This window comes from Chionomys nivalis, chromosome 1, assembly GCF_950005125.1.
Source record: "Chionomys nivalis chromosome 1, mChiNiv1.1, whole genome shotgun sequence".
NCBI classification, from domain to species: domain Eukaryota; kingdom Metazoa; phylum Chordata; class Mammalia; order Rodentia; family Cricetidae; genus Chionomys; species Chionomys nivalis.
In genome coordinates, this window is record NC_080086.1 from 47,013,983 (window position 1) to 47,036,323 (window position 22,341).

General features: G+C 35.1%; 1 protein-coding gene across 8 annotated transcripts in view; it reads right to left on the minus strand.

The window, feature by feature from the left end:
- Positions 1-22,341, minus strand: part of Chl1 (cell adhesion molecule L1 like) — a 218,045-nt gene that overhangs the window by 78,343 nt on the left and 117,361 nt on the right. For all 8 annotated transcript variants that reach the window (XM_057769448.1, XM_057769457.1, XM_057769390.1 and 5 more), the window contains 3 exons: positions 13,675-13,844; positions 8,032-8,137; positions 6,439-6,626 (listed from right to left, as the gene is read on the minus strand). In XM_057769448.1, coding sequence (XP_057625431.1) covers positions 6,439-6,626; positions 8,032-8,137; positions 13,675-13,756 — 376 coding nt within the window. In that variant the 5' untranslated portion in view covers positions 13,757-13,844. The remainder of the gene's footprint in view (positions 1-6,438; positions 6,627-8,031; positions 8,138-13,674; positions 13,845-22,341) is intronic.

The window sequence follows — 22,341 nt, forward strand, 5'->3', positions numbered from 1 at the left end:
AATGCAAATTTTAATTTCAAATATATTCTTTCTAAGGTTCTTTGCATCCATTGGGATATAAACCAAGATTAGGGAGTGCTGACTATATAATAATTTCTTGACTTTCAGCCACAATGTCCATGGCAGTACATTGTGATCCAAAATTTACAAACATTTTTAAATAAATATTAATTCAAATTAACTCCTAAATGAAGTTTCAAAGTCTACATGTCATTGCTCTGTCCATTACTTTTGCTGAATCATCCTAACCCAGGACAGTCACTTCAGCAGCATTACCATGTCACATGCGAGTTCCTTTATGAATACATTCATAAAGCATAAATAAATTCAGGTTATACAAAGAAAAAGATACATGATAGAAACCCTTTTATACACTGTGTACTCCACCAAGAGCATTATTGTCTTCGACCTGGTTCTGACCCCAGCTCCTCCCACCTCCATTGGTGGTAATTAGTATCTTCAATATTTTGTCCAGTAGTCTCTTGTTATAATAATTTTTTAAGCAAAATTTTATTCCTAATCAATATTTCATGTGGATTTACAAACTTTAAACTGAAGTAAAACTATACTAGAAACATTTCCATAAGATTTGTTTCTATAATTTCAAGTATTCTTATTCCTCTATATTGCTGAGAGATGTTTTCTGCAAGCTTATATGAAAATCTATATCTATATCTATCTCTATATATCACTGAATCCTTCCCCCCCAAAAAAATTAAACTTATGCTGAACATTCTGTGAGGCTAACTGATAGTACTTCAGTGACTTTGGAGAAAGGGAATATTGCAAGTCCAGAGCTAAATAATCTTTAGCCTCCTTAGTATCCTGATCACCTCTGTTATCCTTAACCCTCTTGTGATTATTATAAATATTCTTATGTGACATGCAAAAAGATCTCAGCACTCTTCAGACCAACGCTGATGAGTGACATCAGACAGCATCTGATGCTTGCAGCAGAGATTTCCACACTGCACTGTAACCTTCCTGTCTGATGTGCCTGCCAACATATCCTTAAAATTCCTTCAGTTATGACTTTCTTTGTTCCATTACTATAAATATGTTAACAACTTTTGCCAGACTAGTGTTGTGGGAGGTCCTTCCGCTCCTCCAGCCAATGTTCTTTAGATACGTAGAGATTATACTCAGTATAGATAGATAATCTTCAACCTCTTCAAAGAGCTGTAGAAAATGGCCTTTAATCTAACTCAGAGTTTTGTGGTAGTGAGACACAATTGCTCCTGGCAACACCGCTCTATTACCGAGAGAATGTTGAGCACCAAAGACACTCCACCTGGACCCTTTCTTCTTGGCTGAACTGGCCTTTGGGCAAAGAAATGCCCATACCTCAACCACTGACAGAAATACAGAGTATCTGTGAATGGAAAAAACAGGACTGTCATATCCTGCCAAGACAGGGTAAGATAGTTTTGACAAGTTTTTTGCCTTTGAAAATGGTATGTCAGTTATGTTAGGCCTTAGCCAAAGTTGGTTGCTTCAACGCTGCAAACGTGACCTTGGGTGATTGCCCAGGTAGCTAGTTGTCTCTGTGATTTGTTGCATGTTTTGGAAGTTGTTTGATTGCACTTCCTAATTACTCAGGTAACATTTTTTCCCTTCTCAGATCTTCAATGGGGTTGAAGACTATATAAATGTAGTTACTTTCCACTCATGACTTGGCCAAGCTATTTATTATACAAGACCTAAGCTAGTTAGAATAGGATATTTGTACTTATTGTATATAATTTCATAGTAGGTTTAGAACTCCCTTACTTAAACAAAAGGGGGAGGTGTTGTGGGAGGTCCTTCCGCTCCTCCAGCCAATAGCCGCTGAGATACCAGCCTATTGGGGCATGGTCTCTCTCCCTTTAAAAAACGGCTACTTCCCTCCTCGCTCTCTCTTTACTTCCTGTTCCGGTTCCGGCGACTAGAATTCTTCCTGATTGTGCAGAGGGCTGTTGTCTGGGACGGTGATCTGTAAGTTTTTTCCCCTTTAAATAAATACCACCCTATTAATCATAATTCCAAACTGGTGTGGGATTGTTTATGACTTATGCCTTTAGACTAGAATGTGGAATTTAGGGCATCCTGAATCTGTGTAGTCAGGCTGTCGTTAGTCAGAACTGACTCTAGAATAAGTTTTCCCTGTGATGTGAGACCCAAATCAATGCAACAGTACATGCCACTACAAATGAAGTTAGATTCTCTCTGTTGGTGCATGGTACGTATGTACAAATAAATAAATGTATATATCAAGCACAAATACTGGTACTCTCCAAATTCCTGTTGTGTGAGGGAAAATCACAGATACCTGGGCAAAGAAAGTGGAGTAACCTAGTTGAATTCATCTTTTAGGAGGTTGGGACACAATATCCTAAGATAAAGGGTTGATATATGCCTTCATTGTACTTATATCTTAAGAGGAAACTCTAACAGGAGAGAGGCCACTAAAAAGTCACTTGTGGCCCTTCCCCTTGGCTGTTACACTGCTGTCTCTTTTCTATTTGCAAATTTACTGTGTTTAACAATAATACAGAATTCTGAGCTGAAGCTAACATTGATGAAAAGAAATGAAGAAAAGAAAAGGAGGGAAGGAGAAAACCCCACTCTATTAATTTATCAAAGGAATGAAGCTAGAGAGAGAGATCTCAGTCAAGACCAGAATAATGGATTCTTACCTTCACAAAACCAGGTCATTTAATTTTCTGTTTAAAAATTAAGGAACTTTGAAACCCTAGTTTCAATTATCCAAGACTGAATGAAAGCTATTGATCTCTGGGTAGACTGTTATAAGATCTTCACTAAAATAATAAATATATGTCATCTCCAAACTTCTAAAGTTTGTTTATCATTTTTTTAAAAAATATTAAGATGCTTTTCCTGATAGTGGATAAGCCATGAACACACCCAGAACACTTATAATGAATTAATATGCATGAGATACAATGACAATGTAGGGATGCACAATGAGATAAAATGCCAAGTGTAGGGCCCTGTAGGTCCATTAGAAAGTGTTACATACCAGTTAATGCTGGAGTGTGGAAGGGAGAAAAAAAGGGAAGGAGAAGGAAGGAGGGCAAGAAGGAAGGAAGGAGAGGTAAAGATGGAGGGATGGAGAGAGGAGAGATATAAGAAGGGAGAGAGGGAAAGATGGAGGGAGGGAGGAAAAGATGAAGGGATGGAGAACAGAAAGAGGGGAGAGAGGAAAGGGAGCGAGAAAGAAGGGCAGGAGAATGAGGAGTGATAGAAGAGTGAGGGAAAGATTGAGGGAGAAATTCAGCTTCTGTTTTCATCTAGTAAGTGGGGTTTGTCTATGGGTTTATCAAACTGTTATATGGTCAATTCAGGTTTTTTAATCCCACACAAAATCACACCAGCCTAATTATTTATGATTATTCTGGGACCTGATACATGATAAGCAAAGTCTTTACTATATTTAAACCTTAAGAATTTTCTAATTGTTCCTTGTATTCTGGATATTTTGCATTCATCTTGTCACATTTCATAAGTATACAGGCAAATAAACAAGAATTCTGACTAAAATTATTCTGTGTAAATTAAAGATAGATGGACACTTTAACTCTGTTGAGTCTTCTGATCCACAAAAATTGTTTATTCAGTCTCTGTTTATCTATATTATGCAACATTTTTTATGTTTGTACTGTGTTTGTGTGTATGTGTGTACCAAAGATAATTTAGTGCCTTTCCTGATATAATTCCACCATACATTTTGAGACAGGCTCTATCACTGAACTAGACTATCTAGCCCATGAGCTTCAGGGATCTGTCTGTTGTTCTGTCTTTGCTAGAGCACTGACATTACGGGCACGAGCCACTGTAATGGATGACAGCAGGATGGATGTTTATCCATCCTTAATTGACAGAGTAATTTTACTCAGAATTCTTGTTTATTTGCCATATGTTTATGGAATGTGACAAGATGAATGAAAAATATCCAGAATACAAGGAGCAACATTCTGGGCTCAGAGGTTCTCATGCTTACATAAAAAGCACTTTACTGACTGAGTCGTTTCTTCAGATCTCATTTTCCTCTTTACTGAACATGTATGTGTCTCCCAGTAAATGTTGCACACCATTGGAATTAGTATCACACACACACACACACACACACACTCATTAATTTTCATTCTAAAGTTGTCACATAATAAGTCTCTATAATTAATGTCTATTATTGTTCCTTCTCATATAAGTTTGAAAGACATTGTATACTCCTCTAAAGAATGTTTGATGGAGAAAGGTCATTAGTTAAATAATAAAGAAACTGCCTAGGCTCATTTGATAGGCCAACTCTTAGGTGGGTGGAGTAAACAGAAGAGAATGCTGGGAGAAAGAAGCCGAGTCGGGAGTCGCCATGATTCTCCCACTCCAGACAGACGCAGGTTAAGATCTTTCCTGGTAAGCCAGCTCGTGGTACTACACAAAATATTAAAAATGGGTTAGAGCAATATGTAAGAGCTAGCCAATAAGAGACTGGAACTAATGGGCCAGGCAGTGATTAAAAGAATACAGTTTCCGTGTAATTATTTTGGGGCATAAGCCATGCGGGCGGCCGGGTGCCGGGGACGCAGCCCCGCCGCTCCTATTACAACAAATGTTTTCATGGTAGCAATAAGCAATATATCTTTTCATGTAGACTTTTTCAAACCACAATTTTCACTGTTTTCCCTATCATTACTTATTTAACCTGTGAGTTAGGAATATATTACTTTTCAAAATAGAAGACTTTTATTGAATTTTGCCATTGATTTCTAGTTCAATTATATTATGATGATATTCTTTTTACAGCTCAAGGGATCACCAGTTGTACCATTTTTCCCAAACTCATGAAATAGTTCTTTCTACAGTTTAGGTGTGATACTCCATACACATTTATTAGTTCTGGCTTAAACTCAGATAACTTAAATTTTATATGTCATTAGTAATGCTCTTTTCTGCTTGAATTACCACCCAATGATGTTATTATGACATATTTATCTGTTCTTTTTGTAGGCATATTATTATTGCCTCCCTTGTTTTAATACTATATTTGCTTAAGTACTTAATTTCTAGAAAGACTTTTGAAAGTAAGATGAGTTTTGACTATCGTTAATCTATGCTAATTTGAATATCTTAACTATGATAATTCCTCCATTTTTATTTTTTTGTAAATTTGGAATCTTTATGGTCTAGATATTTTATTCTGCATGGCTACTCACTTAATTTACTCTTATATTCAGTTTGTGATGTATTTTAGATTACCTTTTTTCATTTTTCCTGTATTATTTTACTTCTTTTCCATATCTTTTCTTTCTCACTTTTTCTTTATACCACATGGTCTGATAATCATTCATTTGATATGTATTTTCAGTCTTATTATAAATTTGAATGTGTTTACTATATGGGTCTAAATTTGCTCACTATTTAGTGCTTTAGAATTTTATAAGTTGTTAACAACAATTTATAAACAGCACTCTCGCTTGACTTTCAAGAAAATAATTCATCATTATTTGCTACTTTAACATTTGTAAATTTTTTTTAGCATGGCTCCACATTCTAAAAGGTGTACAACATTTCAGAGTTCTTTATGTTTATAAGATTTTACAAAAAAATTGTCAAAGAGGCTAATTGATATTTTTACATGTAAGAATTTATCCTAGAAACCATTTAAAATTTTGGTTAAAGCTGTATAAAGTTAGAAACCATAGATCGGGGGGAAATGCGGTCATTTCATGCACAAAGATGAGTTACATCAATGAATCAGACACCAGAAACTGGTGATAATTTTAGACAATGATAGTCTTAACTTGAAAGGGTTTACTGTTTGTCATGATTTCTACTTACTGTATACACCGCCCGTGGCTGGTTCTACTCTATTACAGGGAAATGATTTTGTTTTCTGGGATTATGCAGCTAGCTTTTCTCGATCTGGCAGCAGGTGAAAGAATTTCCTAGACACGCTAGAAGCATTTAAAGATCTATAAACATCTGTTTGTGCTCTTGTCTTAGACTCTTTGACTGGGGATGTGAGGTTGCATGTTTTATGAGATATATCATCCTAGATTCACAACTGCATGAAGAATATGGGTCCTGAAACCTGACAGAACTGCACTAAACTGATATCAGAGTGTCTTTGTGTTGAGATAGAAGCTTTGAGATTGTCTGATACTGAATACTGAGCAAACATATATTAGCTAATCATCATCATCATCATCATCATCATATATGGAAAATAACTCTTTTTTCCCCAGGTTAGATAGACGGTTACTGAAATACAGCACAATTCTGACAATATCTGACTATAAATATTATACTGTGAAGATAATTTTTCTAGTAAATGAAAAATATGCTGGATTAATATATACTGATTTATTTCTGTAGATGGCATGATTTCCATTAATAATTTACTAGACTACTCAATGAAATCTCTACATGAACACTTACTTGGAACTATGAATTCTATTTCTTCTGATACTGCAGTTCCTAGTCTATTAGATGCAAAACAGCGGTATTTCCCTTGAAAGTGAGAGATGTGTCCCTCATTTGGGATCTTGAATGTGCCTGAATTGTTAGATACAATTATCCGAGGATCAGAAAGATCAAAATGCTTGTCATCCTTAGTCCATGAAAATCTAGAAGATAAAGAAAATTTACCCTAAGTATTGGTGACGTTTCTTATTTCTAAAAAGTTTTAATAAATAAATGTACAAATGATAAAATCAAGAGAACTTATGAGTTTTAAATATATATAATAAATCTTAATAGTATATAAAGACAAATCCAATAAATCTTATAAGTAAGGAAAATACAGTGAAAAGCAAGAAAGGAGAGTGAAGATAGTTTTATTCTCTTTTAAATTGAAGGCATTTAAAAATCTCTCTCTCTCTCTCTCTCTCTCTATATATATATATATATATATATATATATATATCCACATATAATTCTGGATTACTGCTATATTATAGCACATGAAGTAAAGACAAGTATGGAATGTGCTTCTCTGAATATATGCTTATGTGAAGAAACACACAAACAAACTCACATACAAATTCCATTAATCCCCTTTATCTGGCATTTTTAAGTGTGTGACACATTTGAATCTGTCTTAAATATATAATTTTTCCAGTTAAAAGCTGTTAGTTTTAAAATAATATTAAAAGTAATTTTATGAAGATATATCATATTTTTGTCATGGGTTATTGTTTAATTTTTAACACATTTCAATGCTTTTCCTCTTATAAGTACTACAGTGGTAAGAAACTCTATAGATCGATCCTTTGATAAATTTATTTCTCATTATTTCTATGGGGACATTCTTTATAAATAATGACAGTAGATTTATAGGGGAAAAGTCATTATAGTTTTAGAAAGATATTCCAGAATTGAATTTGAGAAAAAAATAGTTACGTTCTAATCACACATGAATAATTGCATGAATAATAAGTAAACATGCCTGTGAAACATACATAAACATATTTGAATTTAGAACTGATGCATTTATCTTATTATTCATAATGATAAAAAATAAGGAGTCAGATACCAGGGTAAGAACCTGAAAGATCAGTGAAGCCACAGAGCAGTCATTAGTGACTTCCTTCCTACCTCTCCATTCCTCCATCCAAAAGGAATAAGATATCTCTAAGCCCCGTCTTACTACTTCTTCAGTCCTCCAAAACATCAGTGGTTGATAGGCTAGTGGCTAGCTCTGCCCTCTGATTCAAAAACAAACTTCATTGCCAAATACAATCAAAATATCACACAACAGTTGACTTAACTACCATTTACTTGGAAATCTGGCGTTTCAACCATATGTAGATTTGTATTGTAACTTTGATAGTCACATTAAACAAACATAAAATAAAATACTTTCACATATATATGATATATTATATAAATAAAATAATATATTAAAATAAAATGTTTTCACGTATCTATGTGATCCATGACATAATAGATATGTGAAAGCATTTTATTTTAATTTTATTGTATTGTTTTATTTATATAAAATTATATTATATTATTTTCTAATATACTTACTTTGGTTCTGGGTTTCCTTTAGCTTCACATTCAATTTGAAAATACTCATCAAAGGGAAAGGCAACTTGCACATACGACTGCTTTATGATTGTTGGTACCTGTTGAACTGAATATCAAAACAATATACTTGAAGAAGGAGGTTTTAGAAAACAGGACAAAATTAAGTAACAGAACAACATGTGCATTCTACATCATCAGTGTGATGGATGATCTTCAGTGTCAACTTGGCTGTATTTAGAACTGCTCAAGAAACATGATGGAGTGCATCTATCTAGGTGTTTCCAAAAAGGTTTAAAGGAGAAAGGGAGAGCCATCCTGATTATGAAATGTGAACAGCAACGGGCTGGAAATACGGATATTGGAAAATGGGGTAACGACCTGAACACCATTCACCCCTCTTTTCTTCTTGAGTATGAGTGTAAACTGACCAGCTACGTCTGCCTCTCACCACCTTCCCTGACACAATGGAGTCCATCCCATCAAACTATGAACCAGAACAAATCTGTCCTCTCATAGGTGTTTTTTATTTACTTTTACAAATACTCTACCACAGTAATAAGCAAAAGGCTATCCCAAGAATTTTACTTCTTTTTAACATATATTTATGTCTAAGAAAAATATTCCCCTGCCATCATTTTATATTGCGTCATATATAACTTTCAATTAATGCCAGAAATATGGGACAATTTTTAAAACACAAGAAAAACATCATGTTATAACTTTATTATCTATTTTTAATATTATTGGCATCCAATTTATGTAGGCATGTACACTGATTTTTATAAATTGCTATCATTTGGAAAGTTTTTCTGTAATGTTCACTGCTTCTATATAGATATTATAATTAACTAATTTAGCATCTTTCACTCTATTGGCATCCTGTGTCTTTTTTTGTATTTCTTCTAGTATAGGGCATGTTTATTTTCCATCTCTCTTTCCAGTTAATATGTATTTCAATAGATATACAGGGCATTATAGGGTTTCCATTATTGAAGTATCAATATATGATAAATTGTCAGATATAGATATAATGGAACTGACTCTGGGGATAATTGCCAAAATCATTTTACAAGCAATGTGTGATTAGTGTGGTACTGATAGTCTGAAATCATTGATTAATAGCTAAGATCTGCCAAAAGTCCATACTTATTGCAAAAGGATTTTCTTCTTTCTTTGATTTTTATTTATTATTTTTGTTGATAAATACTTTTCTACAAATCTTCCTTGGAATTTGACATTACCCATTCATGAACTTATCCTTATTTCTCTTCCTCACTTGAATTGTCATTCCCCATTCTAAAATCAATTTAAAATAAGAGTTCACAAAATTCACGGATGCTGAAGACAAGCACTTGGATTAAGTTTTGAAATAAACCAGAGATAATTATGTACATAATGCTATATGTTAAGTAAGCAAGCACTCAGTCATTTTCAAGTTGAGACATTCTTTAGTTTAATTCTGACAGCTGTTAATTTGTATTATTAATTTATAAGGAATTACAAAGCAGTAGGTAACAAAAACTGACTGTGGCATGTGTGTTTTTGAGAAAGGTAATTTACAGACAAGGAACTGATTACTGGGTAATCAAAAGGAAAGGTACAGATAGAACCTTCAACCCCAGGACACTGGGCCAGGCCTTTATTTCTTCACCCTCTTCAAAATTACAAGGTACCCAAATGGTCCCTGTTTAACCAGATTATGAGTAACAATTTTAACTACATAGAAAGTTAAAACTGCATATGTTCACTTATTTTTTAAAATAAATCCATAATAGGTTACAATAAATAATATCATATGGAAATCTCTAGATACCGGAAGAAGGGTTTCATTATTTTACATGATTGCACTTCTGTCATTTCTAAAGAGATGGCAGGACTCTCATGTTTACTTCTGCACTCTTTATGTTGCAATAGGCCAATGTGACTAAAAACGTACAAAATTCAACTTTCCTATGAACATGCAAATAAAAGGAATGGGAAGTTATAAATTCCAGTCAGACGATTTGGGTTATTATTTTATTCTTAAACATCTATGATAATGTGAATCTAAACCTTAACCAATATGCTTCTTCTTATTCTATTGTATTATACAATTTTAGTGACTTTTTGTCCTATGTATGATTTTTGGACCAGCACACAGTAGTCTTTTAAAAAAATATATAGGTTTTCTGAGTGATGTAGATCTGACAAATATTTGTATTTTTTCTAACAGGCAATCAAAGCATGTCACTCTATTCAGCATTGCCACTGATCTAATCAGGAAAGTCACTGATGTTTGAAAGCTTTTGGCCTCAGGCTTCTACAAGTCTAATTTTTACTTGAACAATCAGATTTGGTCATTGACAGTTATCATACTTATATTACCAGTTTATCTTGAAATGTCAGGATGATTTCCTTCCTCTGAGGGAAAAATATCTGCCTGCAAACATCTGACCAACCATAATTAGTCTGTCAGTCATACTTTCAAGTAAAAATATTGTGTACTGAACCAATGATATAATTGAAAAAAACAAGGAAATCCTTTCACTTTAATGCAGCAGAATTATTTTATATCTATTTTACAGTGTGTTCCAGTATTCTTTAGAGGTAGAGCGTTAACAAAGTTAATATTGTTTTATGGATTTAACAATTTTAATCTTAAGAAAAATTTTGCTGGTTTCGGGGTATATGAATATGAGTGTATGACCATGAGATACACCTTGCATGTTGGACAGCTCAGAACTCATGCCATTATTTGTGATAGGAAAAGAGAAGTTTTTCTACTATAGATTTCAAAGAATCAGTACAGATGACAATGAAAGTGAAAGGGGGTAGGAACTGTCACTGGGATATTATTTTCCAAACACTTGGATCTCATAGGTAATCTAAATGTATCTCTGAGTTCCTGAAGCATCCAAAAACCATCATTTAAGCATCAACAGCCAGTTTAGACTTAATAACCGAAAGCTCTTCCCAATTTTAAGATTGCATTTATTTTCTTTTTTTTTCTTTTTTCTTTTTTTATTAATTTTTTTAAATTAAAAATTTCCGCCTCCTCCCCACCTCCGTTTACCCTCCCCCTCCCCCCATTCCCCACATCCCACTCCCCTCCCCCTCCCTCTCCGGTCCAAAGAGCAGTCAGGGTTTCTTTTTGCCTAACAAAAATGGTAAATTACACTGTTGCCAGCTCAAATTCAGGCTTCATCCAGTGAATACCGATCACCACGTTAGTATTTGTTAAAGGCTTCCACATTGACAGTAGTCTCATTTCTGATTAATGCCCTTTAGGCAGACTGAGTATTGGACTCCTTGTAAGTTCATCCTGTGTAAATTCCATTGCAGTTACAAATGGTAGAGAGAGGCACAGCAGCAGTCCCAAAGATACCAGCTAAGAACTTGAGAACAACTTGTTTATTACAACATTATTCTTTCTTAAATTTGCTAACGTTGTAAGGGCTTTGCAATAACTAATTATTCAGGGAATGGAGCTAATAACCTTTGGGTGTTTGTATGAATATATATTCCACATTACAAATCCTTTCCTCTATAATTAGACCAATTACAGAGACACCAGACTCGTTGACATTCAAATTGGATACCTGCCTTGGTTGCATTTGCTAGTGAGTACTCTAGAGTGCCAAAATAAATGGGCAATATTCAGTAGCTCTGAAAACATGCTATTAATATTTTATAACAATTGTCTGAAGACATTATAGCATGAGAGATAAGTAACAGAGACTATCAGACTAATAACAAGTGACGTGAGCTAATACAAAACTTTGCATTCTTCATCACGGGAGAACAAGTGCAAAACAGGGAGCATGTATATGTTTGTTAGAGAATAAGGTCAGACATTTGAATCTGAAATACCACATGCACCCTTGCTGTTTTTAGCTGTGAAAATTTAATGAGGCTGGAGAGATGGCTCAGCAGTAAGAGCACTTGCTACCTGTCCAAGGAACCTAGGTTTGGTACAAAGAACACATAAGGTGTTGTACCATGATCTAATTCTAGCCCCAGGGTATTCATTGCCATCTTCAGACCTATTTTGACACCTGGCATGCATCTGCAGGCCAAAACAAAAACAACAGCAACAAAATAAAACAGAAAACCCACATAATTTCTTTTAATGAGAGAATCTAATTATGATGGTGTTTAAATTCTCAGTTGGTCACTGATAAATTTTGATGAACTTGTAAAAGCTGCAAGATTTTAGCTTATTAGAAAAAATGTACACATGTATATAAACATTCATGCAGAACAGGGAATTAAACTTCCTTAACAGTTGAGAATACAGAAACAGAGGCTTAACCACCTGTTAAGAGTAGGAGAGAGTAGATTCTCACCTGAGGAATCAAGACAGCATTGGACTACCAGTACATTGTGTGATGTATAACAGCTTCTTTAAAGCAATTCAAAGTGACCATCAGAAGTGATTTTACAACACATCCCAAAAGGTTTTCTTGCTCTCTAGTCACACTGAGTGTAAGTACTTCAATAAAATATTTTACCTCACTACTAGTACTCTTAAAAAATTCATTAAATTATCTGAGAAAAAGATGATTTCTTTGGAATTTGTATGAGCCATAATGCTATTTTTCCATGTTGAGATTCTAATAAACAAAGGACTCATACCCTTCTACAGTACATACAGCAGACACAGAAGGGACTCTGGTAGAAACACATGATAAACATATCTGAATCACATTTCGAGGCTTTTTCACAGCTAAAAACAGTCCTCGATTGTCCACATCTCATCCTTTATAAACCATTACATGAAGTATGCTTACAGTTGCATTACTTTAGAACTATTAATAATATAATTTGTGGAAAATGATGGATGATGACTACTAACCTTTTGCATGCAATTACCAAGATATTATAAATATATATTCATAAGCTCAGTGGCAGATGACTTAAAATAATTCACACTCTAGAATACACTAAATTGGAAGGCAGTATTAGGTAATACAATTTTGAACTCTAACATGACCTTTTGTTATTTTCATAAATCATTATTTCCATTTCTAAGTACAAATAGTTTTGGGGAAGAGTATGAGGCTTCTGATCTGCAGAAATGGCTTAGCAGTTAAGAGCCTGCAGTGCTCTTGCAAAGGACCCAAGTTCATTTCCTAGTTCCAGTATCAGACCAGTTCCCCAGCTCTAGGATGATCTGTTGCCCTCCTCTGGCCTCCAAAGACACACTCACTCACTTGCACATACCCACACCTGAACACACAAATAAATAACTGAAAACAAATAAAATATTTTTTTAAAAAAAATGAGGCTTATTTGATCCTCTTTTGTTATAGCTTTGATAATGTTAGTAATTTCTAAATCAAAATTCTCCTTAAAATAAGATATAAACTAAGTATATAAAAGAAAAGGTTTTTTGTAATATTCCAGGCCATCCTAGACATAGGACAAACCATCACTTTTCTGTCAGTTGTGTTTCTTGTAACAGACCAAGGTTACACAAAAAGCAAAACAACTAAGGTGAAAAGTAATGAGAGCAACTAAACATAATAACCCAAACCTAAAAATTATAGCTGTGACTATTAATAACAGTTAAGAAATTAAATAGAAAATTAAAGAAAAATTTTAAATTGAACATATGTTCAATTTAAAAAATTTCATAGCAGGAATTGGACATTGTGCTTTTACCTGAGAGTGGTATTTCAGCTCTTGACAACTTTAACAGGAGGAAAATTAGGATCAGTCCTCTTCCATGTAACAGCATCTCCATCACTCTTCAGAAAGGAGGCAACACACAAAGACTGAAAAACTTAATGTTCTAGTACTTCCCAATCCTGAGCAAGGAAAACGTGCAAAACCTGGAAAAGTCAGGATATCAGTTAATCTACTTTAAAATGTGAACACAGCAAAAACAAACACATTACCTAATTAACAAATTAACAGGCCAATGAACTTATTATCTAACAATACTGCAAAACATGAGCTATTCTTTATATTTAAAACAAGAGCTATTTATGCAATGTATGATATGTTGTAAACCATGAACCATTCCAGTGAGTACTGTTTGTAAATCAGAGTAAGATTTATAATGAAAGCTGTTTCCCATGCTGTAATAATTGGTAGCTATGAGAATAATTTCATTAATCTTACTCAAAAAGTGATAATTCACACTCAATTTTTCATATTAATATTAAAGATCATAAAGACAAATATTGGTCTCTACTGGTAAAGTACATTTTCTTTTTGCTTTTCTTTCTTTTTTTTTTTTTTTCTTTTTCTTGCTTTGACTTTTTGAGACAGGGTTTCTCTGTATAACTTCCCTGGCTGTCCTGGAACTCACTTTATAGACCAGGCTGTCCTTGAACTCACTGAGATCCACTTGCCTCTGCCTCTTCCTAAGTGCTGGGATTAAAGGCCTACCATGGCCCGGATACATTTTCATATTCAAAATTTTGCAACGTAAGATGGTATTTCTAGTAAGACAGATGGAAAATGTAAGGAAATAATGGAGGGGCATGGAATCAGCCAGTAAGACACTAATCATGCAAACATAAGGGCCTGAGTTCGAATCTCAAGAAGCAAAGCAAAAAGATGGGTGTGGCTGGGACCAGCTATAAAACCAGCGCCAGGAAGACAGAGACCATAGGTTCCTGGGGCTCAATGACAAACTAGTCAAAGAGATTAGTTAGCTATAGGTTCTATGAGAATCTGTGCCCCCAAAATAACATTAGCAAGACTAGGTATGCCCAAGTAGTGTAAAGACATGGAAACTTATTATACTATGAGATGTTGTAGCAAACTCTCAAAACATTAAAAAGGAAGAGAGTGATAAAGGAAGACATCCAGTGTTGACCCTTGACCTCCATATGAGCACATACACTCATGGACATGCACAAATATCCACATTCACTTATGCACATGCACGTGTGCACATGCGTGCACATACACGGAGAAAGACAATATATTTTAAGTAAAATTTACAAATATGCCATTGTTTCAAGCAGAAGAAAAGTCATCAGTTGATTCCCATTTGAAAATAAAATAATGATTAAAATTTTGACTTTCCTTCCTACTATTGCTTCATTTTTCTCCCTGAAATTTTAGGGTAGCACCTTTATATTATTCATAATATATTGCTCTGACAGTAACACAATACTTTGCTCCAGAATGTGATTTTTTTCATGAAAACAATTTTCTTATTCCTAAAAAAAATTAATTACTTTACTTGTTCATTACAGAATCAGATACATCACTACATTTAAATTACTTCCAAATATGTTAGCTTTTAAGTTTCGCTTCTAATTGCAACTCAAGAGATTTTAGAAACTTAGCAGCCAGTTAGCTCAGTGATAGGTCCTGGAACTCAATCACCAGCTCTGCAAAACCAAAATAAAGAAGAGACAGTAAAGAATGTGGTCTCACTTTCTTTGTCTACTGCTAAGAGAAAAATACTCTGACAACCTAAGGGATGAAAGGTTTATTTTAACTCAGATTTCATGGCATAGTCTAGCAAAATAGAGAAATCAAGGCAGCAAGCAAATGAAGAGCCTGGTCACGTGGCAGGGATGCATGCTTGTCACTGTACTGTTCCCTTTTGCTACATACATAGTTTAAAATCCTAGCCAAGGATTGGTGCCACTCACAATAGATGGGCTTTCTCACCTCAATTTAACACAATCAAGACAGTGCCCAAGAAGTGTAACTATAGGCCTATCTCCTAGAGCATTCTAGGTTCTGTCAAACTGACAATTAACACTAGACGTCACATGTGTCTTTCCTACACATATATGAGTGGGTCACATTTAAAGGACAAAACAAACAAAAAAATCAAATGCTATTTTTTATGATTTGGGGAATATTCATTAACAACAATTCCTTTTGTATTTTGACTTTGAGAAATTCTACAATGATAATGAAGGATAAGATTCCCTTCTCTTGGGCTGGAGAGATGGCTCAGTGGTTAAGAGCATTGCCTGCTCTTCCAAAGGTCCTGAGTTCAATTCCCGGCAACCACATGGTGGCTCACAACCATCTGTAATGAGGTCTGGTGCCCTCTTCTGGCCTACATACATACACACAGACAGAATATTGTATATATAATAAATAAATATTTAAAAAAAAAAAAGATTCCCTTCTCTTACAGACCTCTCAGAATATACTAATTGGGGAAACATTTTATTTTTTTATTTTGCACATTATTTTACTTTATCCGATCTTAATTGTCTGTCACCAAAATGGGAATTTAAAAGCCAAAGTTATCTTTGCTTGCTTAAAAATGTTTACAATTATGACAACTTATATAAATAATTGAATCTATTTTCAGACCTATTACTGTGATGACTGACAGCTTATTTTCTTTCTGAAATAACTTATTCTAATCAACAAAGAAAAATGAATAAAACCATTGCCTTTAATCAGAAAAACATCTGAGTTCTACACATTAGCATAAAGCTTCAAGACGTTCCATCTACTTCAAAAATTGAATGTGCAAATTAAATATTAACATCTTCCCTTTGAATTTTCCTTTTCCCTCCCTCCTAAACAGTAGATAACAATCATTTGAATTTACTACCTATAGTGACTCTTATATTATTTAACATTTTATTACATTAATGTTTAATACTCATAGCTTCAATGGCATCTCACATGCGTGTTTAATGAATTGATATCTATTTGTAAGGAGTAAAGCGTTCAAAACCATGATGATGATAAGAGTCCACATTTCCGAGTTAGTATCTAAAATATCATTATAACCAGAATTAATGACAATCAAGTAAATCAGAACTGGTTCATTTATTGATTCTCCTGATCTAGACTAATGAATTAAATGGTCTCTAATTGCTGGAGTAGAGTAGCTCATAAAAGCATGTTGCTCAGGAGCATCCATCGGACTTGGAAGTTTAATGGTCTTTGCCTTCAAGATCAACCAAGATATTCTATCCCATAAAAGGGCTTGGGAGAGTTACAGTAGCAATCCCTGTACTTTGAAGGCAGAGGCTGGAGAGACATAGGTCAAAATGATATACATAGTAAGGACCTGACAAGTCAAGGCTATATAGACCCTATCACAAAACAAACAAAAATGACACATAATAAAACTACATGCTTAGATATAAGTCAAATTCCAGAATATAGATTGTTCTCATCTTCTATAGGAATTGTCCTCCAGTTATCTGCAATCTGTATGTTCATCAGGTATGACATTAAAATCTTAAAAGGTAAAATGGGAGACCACTTTTTTTTTTTTACAATTACAAAGGCAATTTATTAGACTGACTTACATACTACACACTGGGTTGTCCAACAATGACTAGAGAATCTGAGACCCTTTTAAGCTAGATTTAAATTCTAAAGTCAGAAGCCCCAAATAGCTCCCAGACCGAGGAAGAAAGTCAGCCTTATTTCATTGTCAGAAACATAAAGGGCACATCATTAAGTAATTCTATCTTGTAACAGAAAACAGCAATAAAATTATAATCCTATTTATCTTTTTAAAAAGAATTTGAATTTAATGACTCATGCCAGAGCTCAAAGATAAAACCAATTATTGGAGCACAGGGTAGATCTGACACATAAGACAAATTTAAGATATACAGAGGTATTCTGAGATACAGCTACAAAGAGACAATTTCTAATAACTTAGCTTATGACATTGACTATAATGCAAGACAAATCAACTCACTTTCATGAATCTCAAAGTTGCATAAAACTCTGGCATTAGTTTAGCACATTACTGGAAATAGAAAAATTCATTTCTGAATTTTTACATGACAGAATATAAGAAAACAGACACATATATGTCACATCAAACATTTGATTCTTCCAATTGACTAAGCTTGTCTGGAACAACTAGTTGTATAGGAATTAAACACGGATTAGTATAAAGGGATTATCTTAGAGAATGACAAGCAGATTTGACAAAATGTTACTTTCAATGTATCAATGACAAGGAGACATCATAGATACATCTGGTCATTGATGGAGGAGTTACTTTCATTTAATAAAGAAACTGCCTTGGCCCATTTATAGGCCAGCCCTTAGGTGGGTGGAGTAAACAGACAGAATGCTGGGAGAAAGAAGCCAAGTCAGAGAGTCACCATGATTCTCCCACTCCAGACAGACGCAGGTTAAGAACTTTCCTGGTAAGCCAGCTCGTGGTGGCTACACAGAATATTAGAAATGGGTTAGATCAATATGTAAGAGCTAGTCAATAAGAGACTGGAGCTAATGGGCCAAGCAGTGTTTAAAAGAATACAGTTTCTGTGTAATTATTTTGGGTAAAGCTAGCTGGGTGGCGGGACGCAGCAGCGCCGCTCCACCAACAGGTCATTTTTTGTGTGTGTTTGTGTGTAGTGCTACATGTCTCTTACATTCCAGACTAGTGCACTACAACTGACCTATACCCACAGTTCCCTTTGACACATTCAGAAATTCCAAGGCAACACATCAAGCAACAATTTGCTCTCTTAACTTGAATTGATCTTATGCCTTTAGAAAAGAAAAGAGGAGAGGCTAAGCCTTTGCTGATTTCATTTTTTCTCCTAAGAAAATGCCAGACTACTGAGAGTTAGTGAGCAGCCTGGATAAGAAACAAAATCATGGAAAAGTGCTCACTGGTGATCTTGCCTACTTCCAATTTCCAGGAGGATAAATACATGTTTTTCTTTGGGTTCACTTTATTATTAAGCTTCTCTAGGATCACAAATGCTCAATGTCCTTTGTTTATAGCTAGAATCCACTAATGAGTGAGTACATACCATATTCATCTTTTTAGGTCTGAGTTATCTCACTCAGTAAAGTGTATTATATTTCTATCCATTTGTATGCAAAATTCAAGATGTCATTGTTTTTTACCGCTGAGTAGAACTCTAATGTGTATATGTGCCACATCTTCTTTATCCATTCTTAGATTGCCAGGCAAAAGTTTGGAGCACAGGAATGGGGGTGGGGTGAGGGGAAGGGGAGATGGGGAGAGAGAAAGGAGAAGGGGAGGATTGGGGAGAGCTTGGGGGAGTGGAATGATTGAGATGGAGGAAGGGCAGATATGGGAGCAGGGAAGAAGATAATTAAGAGAGCCATTTTAGGGTTGGCAAGAGACTTGGCTCTAGAGGGGTTCCCAGATGTCCAAGGAGATGTCCCCAGCTAGGTCCTTGGGCAGCAGCGGAGAGGGAGCCTGAACTGACCTTGTCCCATAGTCACATTGATGACTATCTTGCATATCACCATACAACCTTCATCTGGCGATGGATGGAGATAGAGACAGAGACCCACATTGGAGCCCTGGACTGAGCCTCAAAGGTCCAGATGAAGAACAGAAAACAAGCATGTGATCAAACCGGACTCTCTGAATGTGGCTGACAATGGGGGCTGACTGAGAAGCGAAAAATAATGGCACTGGGTTTTGATTCTACTGCATGTACTGGCTTTTTGGGAACCTAGTCTGTTTGGAAGGGGGAGGTCCTTGGACTTCCCACAGGGCAGGGTACCCTGACTTCTCTTAGGACTGGAGAGGGAGGGGGAGGGGGTAGAGAGGAGTGTAAGAAAAATAGGAGGAGGGGAGGAGGTGGATACTTTTAATAAATAAGTAATTAAATAAATAAATAAAGTGATCACTGTGCATATGCTATCTTTCAGTATGCTACTCAGAAAAACACATTTGGCCTTTCTCAAACATTTCATGACAGTAAGTTTAATAGTTTCTAGACGATATAAGGAGGTTCTGAAGGGTCAGGTGGGACAATGTATTATTAGTACAGAATCAACATTAACAGTGCTGGTAGTGGTGGCCACTGTGCTCCTGGTGGGGATAGGATTAGTCTCTATTAATTTCTATTAATACTACTCTTGATTTAAGATTATGGCTAGTTTATAGGCTTTCTTAGATTTAAGAGTCGTTTATATCCCACCTTCAAACATGAAAATATATTTTCCAAAATGTTAGTGGCATAATGACATTAAGGAATTAAAATATTCTAGAAAAAGAGTAAAGGAAGTGATAGATTGCAAACACCTGCATTATATATTGTTGTGCTCATACACCTTCAGTATATCTTGGTATCCTGGTATGTCCCTTTCTTACTGTAGGGACATTTTAGGCCTCTGGCTCACTGGATGACATCTGAGTCTAGGCCTCACCAAGCCTTGCAGAGCTTCCCTCTGACAGCCTTCTGCATGTATCATGGGAACAAGCCTGGGCTACCCAGCTTAAAGCCTGCAGATACTCCATATCCCTATTGTAATCCTAGCCAACACCCAGACAACCTGAAAAAGGAAAGCCATCCATGAAACGCCAGGTCAAAATCACAGGACAACTGAACAGATAGTTGAGAAACAGCCCTGACATTTTCAGTTATGGCTAGCAGAGGAGAGTAGATTCTCCCCCCCGCCCCACACACACACACACCCAAAATCAATAAACTGTGGAATAATAGCATACTATTCTTGCAGATAGACCAATTGGTTTTAGGCTGAGTTGCCATATAGCAATAGCTATTATATATTATCCAGATGGAAAGGTCAAAAGAATTGGTGCAATATTGATAAGTGCTAAAGCCGTAATGTGTATTACTTTGTTTCTTTTAAGGTATGTATTAATGTTTCTGTAACAAAGTCATTTTTACTGCTTCTGAGTTCAGATAATAATAATCATTTCCCAAGATTCATTCATTCCTCGCATATCCAAAATCAGCATAAAATATTTCAGCTGTAATAGTAATAGTAAGATGTAATTGTAAATAGTAAGTCAATATTATTAGATAGAAGGCAGAAAATGTGTACTTCTGAAGGCCCAGGGGCATTTATTTAAAACAAAACAAAGCAATCAAAACTCCCAAACCAGAAAGACAGTCTTGTTGTGGCTGGAATGCAATCCACCTCTTTTTTTATTTGTTTGAACATCAAAGTACACATTCAGTATCTTCTATGCAATTAGTAAATACTCAGAGTCAATGCACTTTTTATTTGTTTAAGATGTTGGAAAGCCACAGAGTAAATGAAAATCTAAGTCCAATTCATATTAATTAGTTAAATCCTGACAGTTTTATGAATACACTCAGGATACATTTTCATCTTCATTCTGTAGTTTGCTCATTAATTCACCAATGATTTTTATTGGATACTGTTTTAAATTACATAACAAAATATAAACAGGCAAAGATGAATAAAAGAGTAAAGAATTCTCACTTAGCATAAATGTGCAAGCATTTCATCCTTATAAAATGAACAATGAAAAAGTATTTCTTAATTAGCTCAAAGTCTCTGACTGCAGTTGATGTATTCTGAATAACCGCCATTCCCTAATAATCATTGTTTTTCTTCACTTAACAATAACGGTGTCATGTTTACTAAGAACCCTTGACCTGAGGGTTCTCTAATGTTCCTCATGAATTGTAAATACACTCCTTTTCCACTTAGAAAATGAAGCCTATTGAAATTTGTATGCTGGAATTTAAAGGACAAGAAGTTCTTCTTCGACCTGAAGAGGAGAGGAGTCTGAACATGGAAAAGAATAAGCAGCAACCTTAGAAAGGCAGCTAAGCACATTTTCCTCAGTGATCCTTTATTTGCAACCCTGGCGTCTTCTATTCGCAATTATTCACAGACCTATTCAGGTCACATTTCTAAAGAGAAAGAGGAATAAGGCATATCCAAAGCAGGAGGGAGAAAAGCAACTATTATGATCACTCTTTGAAAAGGAGATGTGTAGCTACTGCTAAAAGGACTAGAGCAAAAAAGAATAAACGTCAGTCAGTGACACTCTATTTGTCCTTTCACAGATGTGGAATATACACAACCAAAAAAAAGTGACATTCTTTTCCACCAAGAACAGCACCAAGCTGTCACAGCCACAATGAATTCCAGAGACTGAAAATAACTTTGTATATTCTAAATCATTAAATATTTTTCTATTCAGGATGCTTGAAATGCAACAGCATATTTTTAAGAAAGCCAGCAGGAACAGGCATAATATGACATTGTTGTCCAAATAAAGAACACAATGGGTTGTATATTAGAATGAGCCACTGTTATAATTTGGAATTGTATTCCTCCCTGCACATGAAGAAGGCTTAAAAATCACTGAATTGAAATCCAGCAAGGTGCCTTAGACAAAACCATTTGACACTTTCATGATGGAGGGGAAGTCACCTTCACTCCCCTCTGACCTCAAATGCGCCTTTATGAAATTCCTTTTTATGCAATTGTCAGTCTGCAGTAAAAGATTCCCCTGATTTGAAATCAGGTCATAGTTGGGGTAGGAGGTTCAGCAATTTCCATAAGCCTGGCATGTGACTGGAATTGTTCAACACCTTGAAAGTGAGGAAGGATAAACACATGGAAAATTAAAAGCCTTTCATT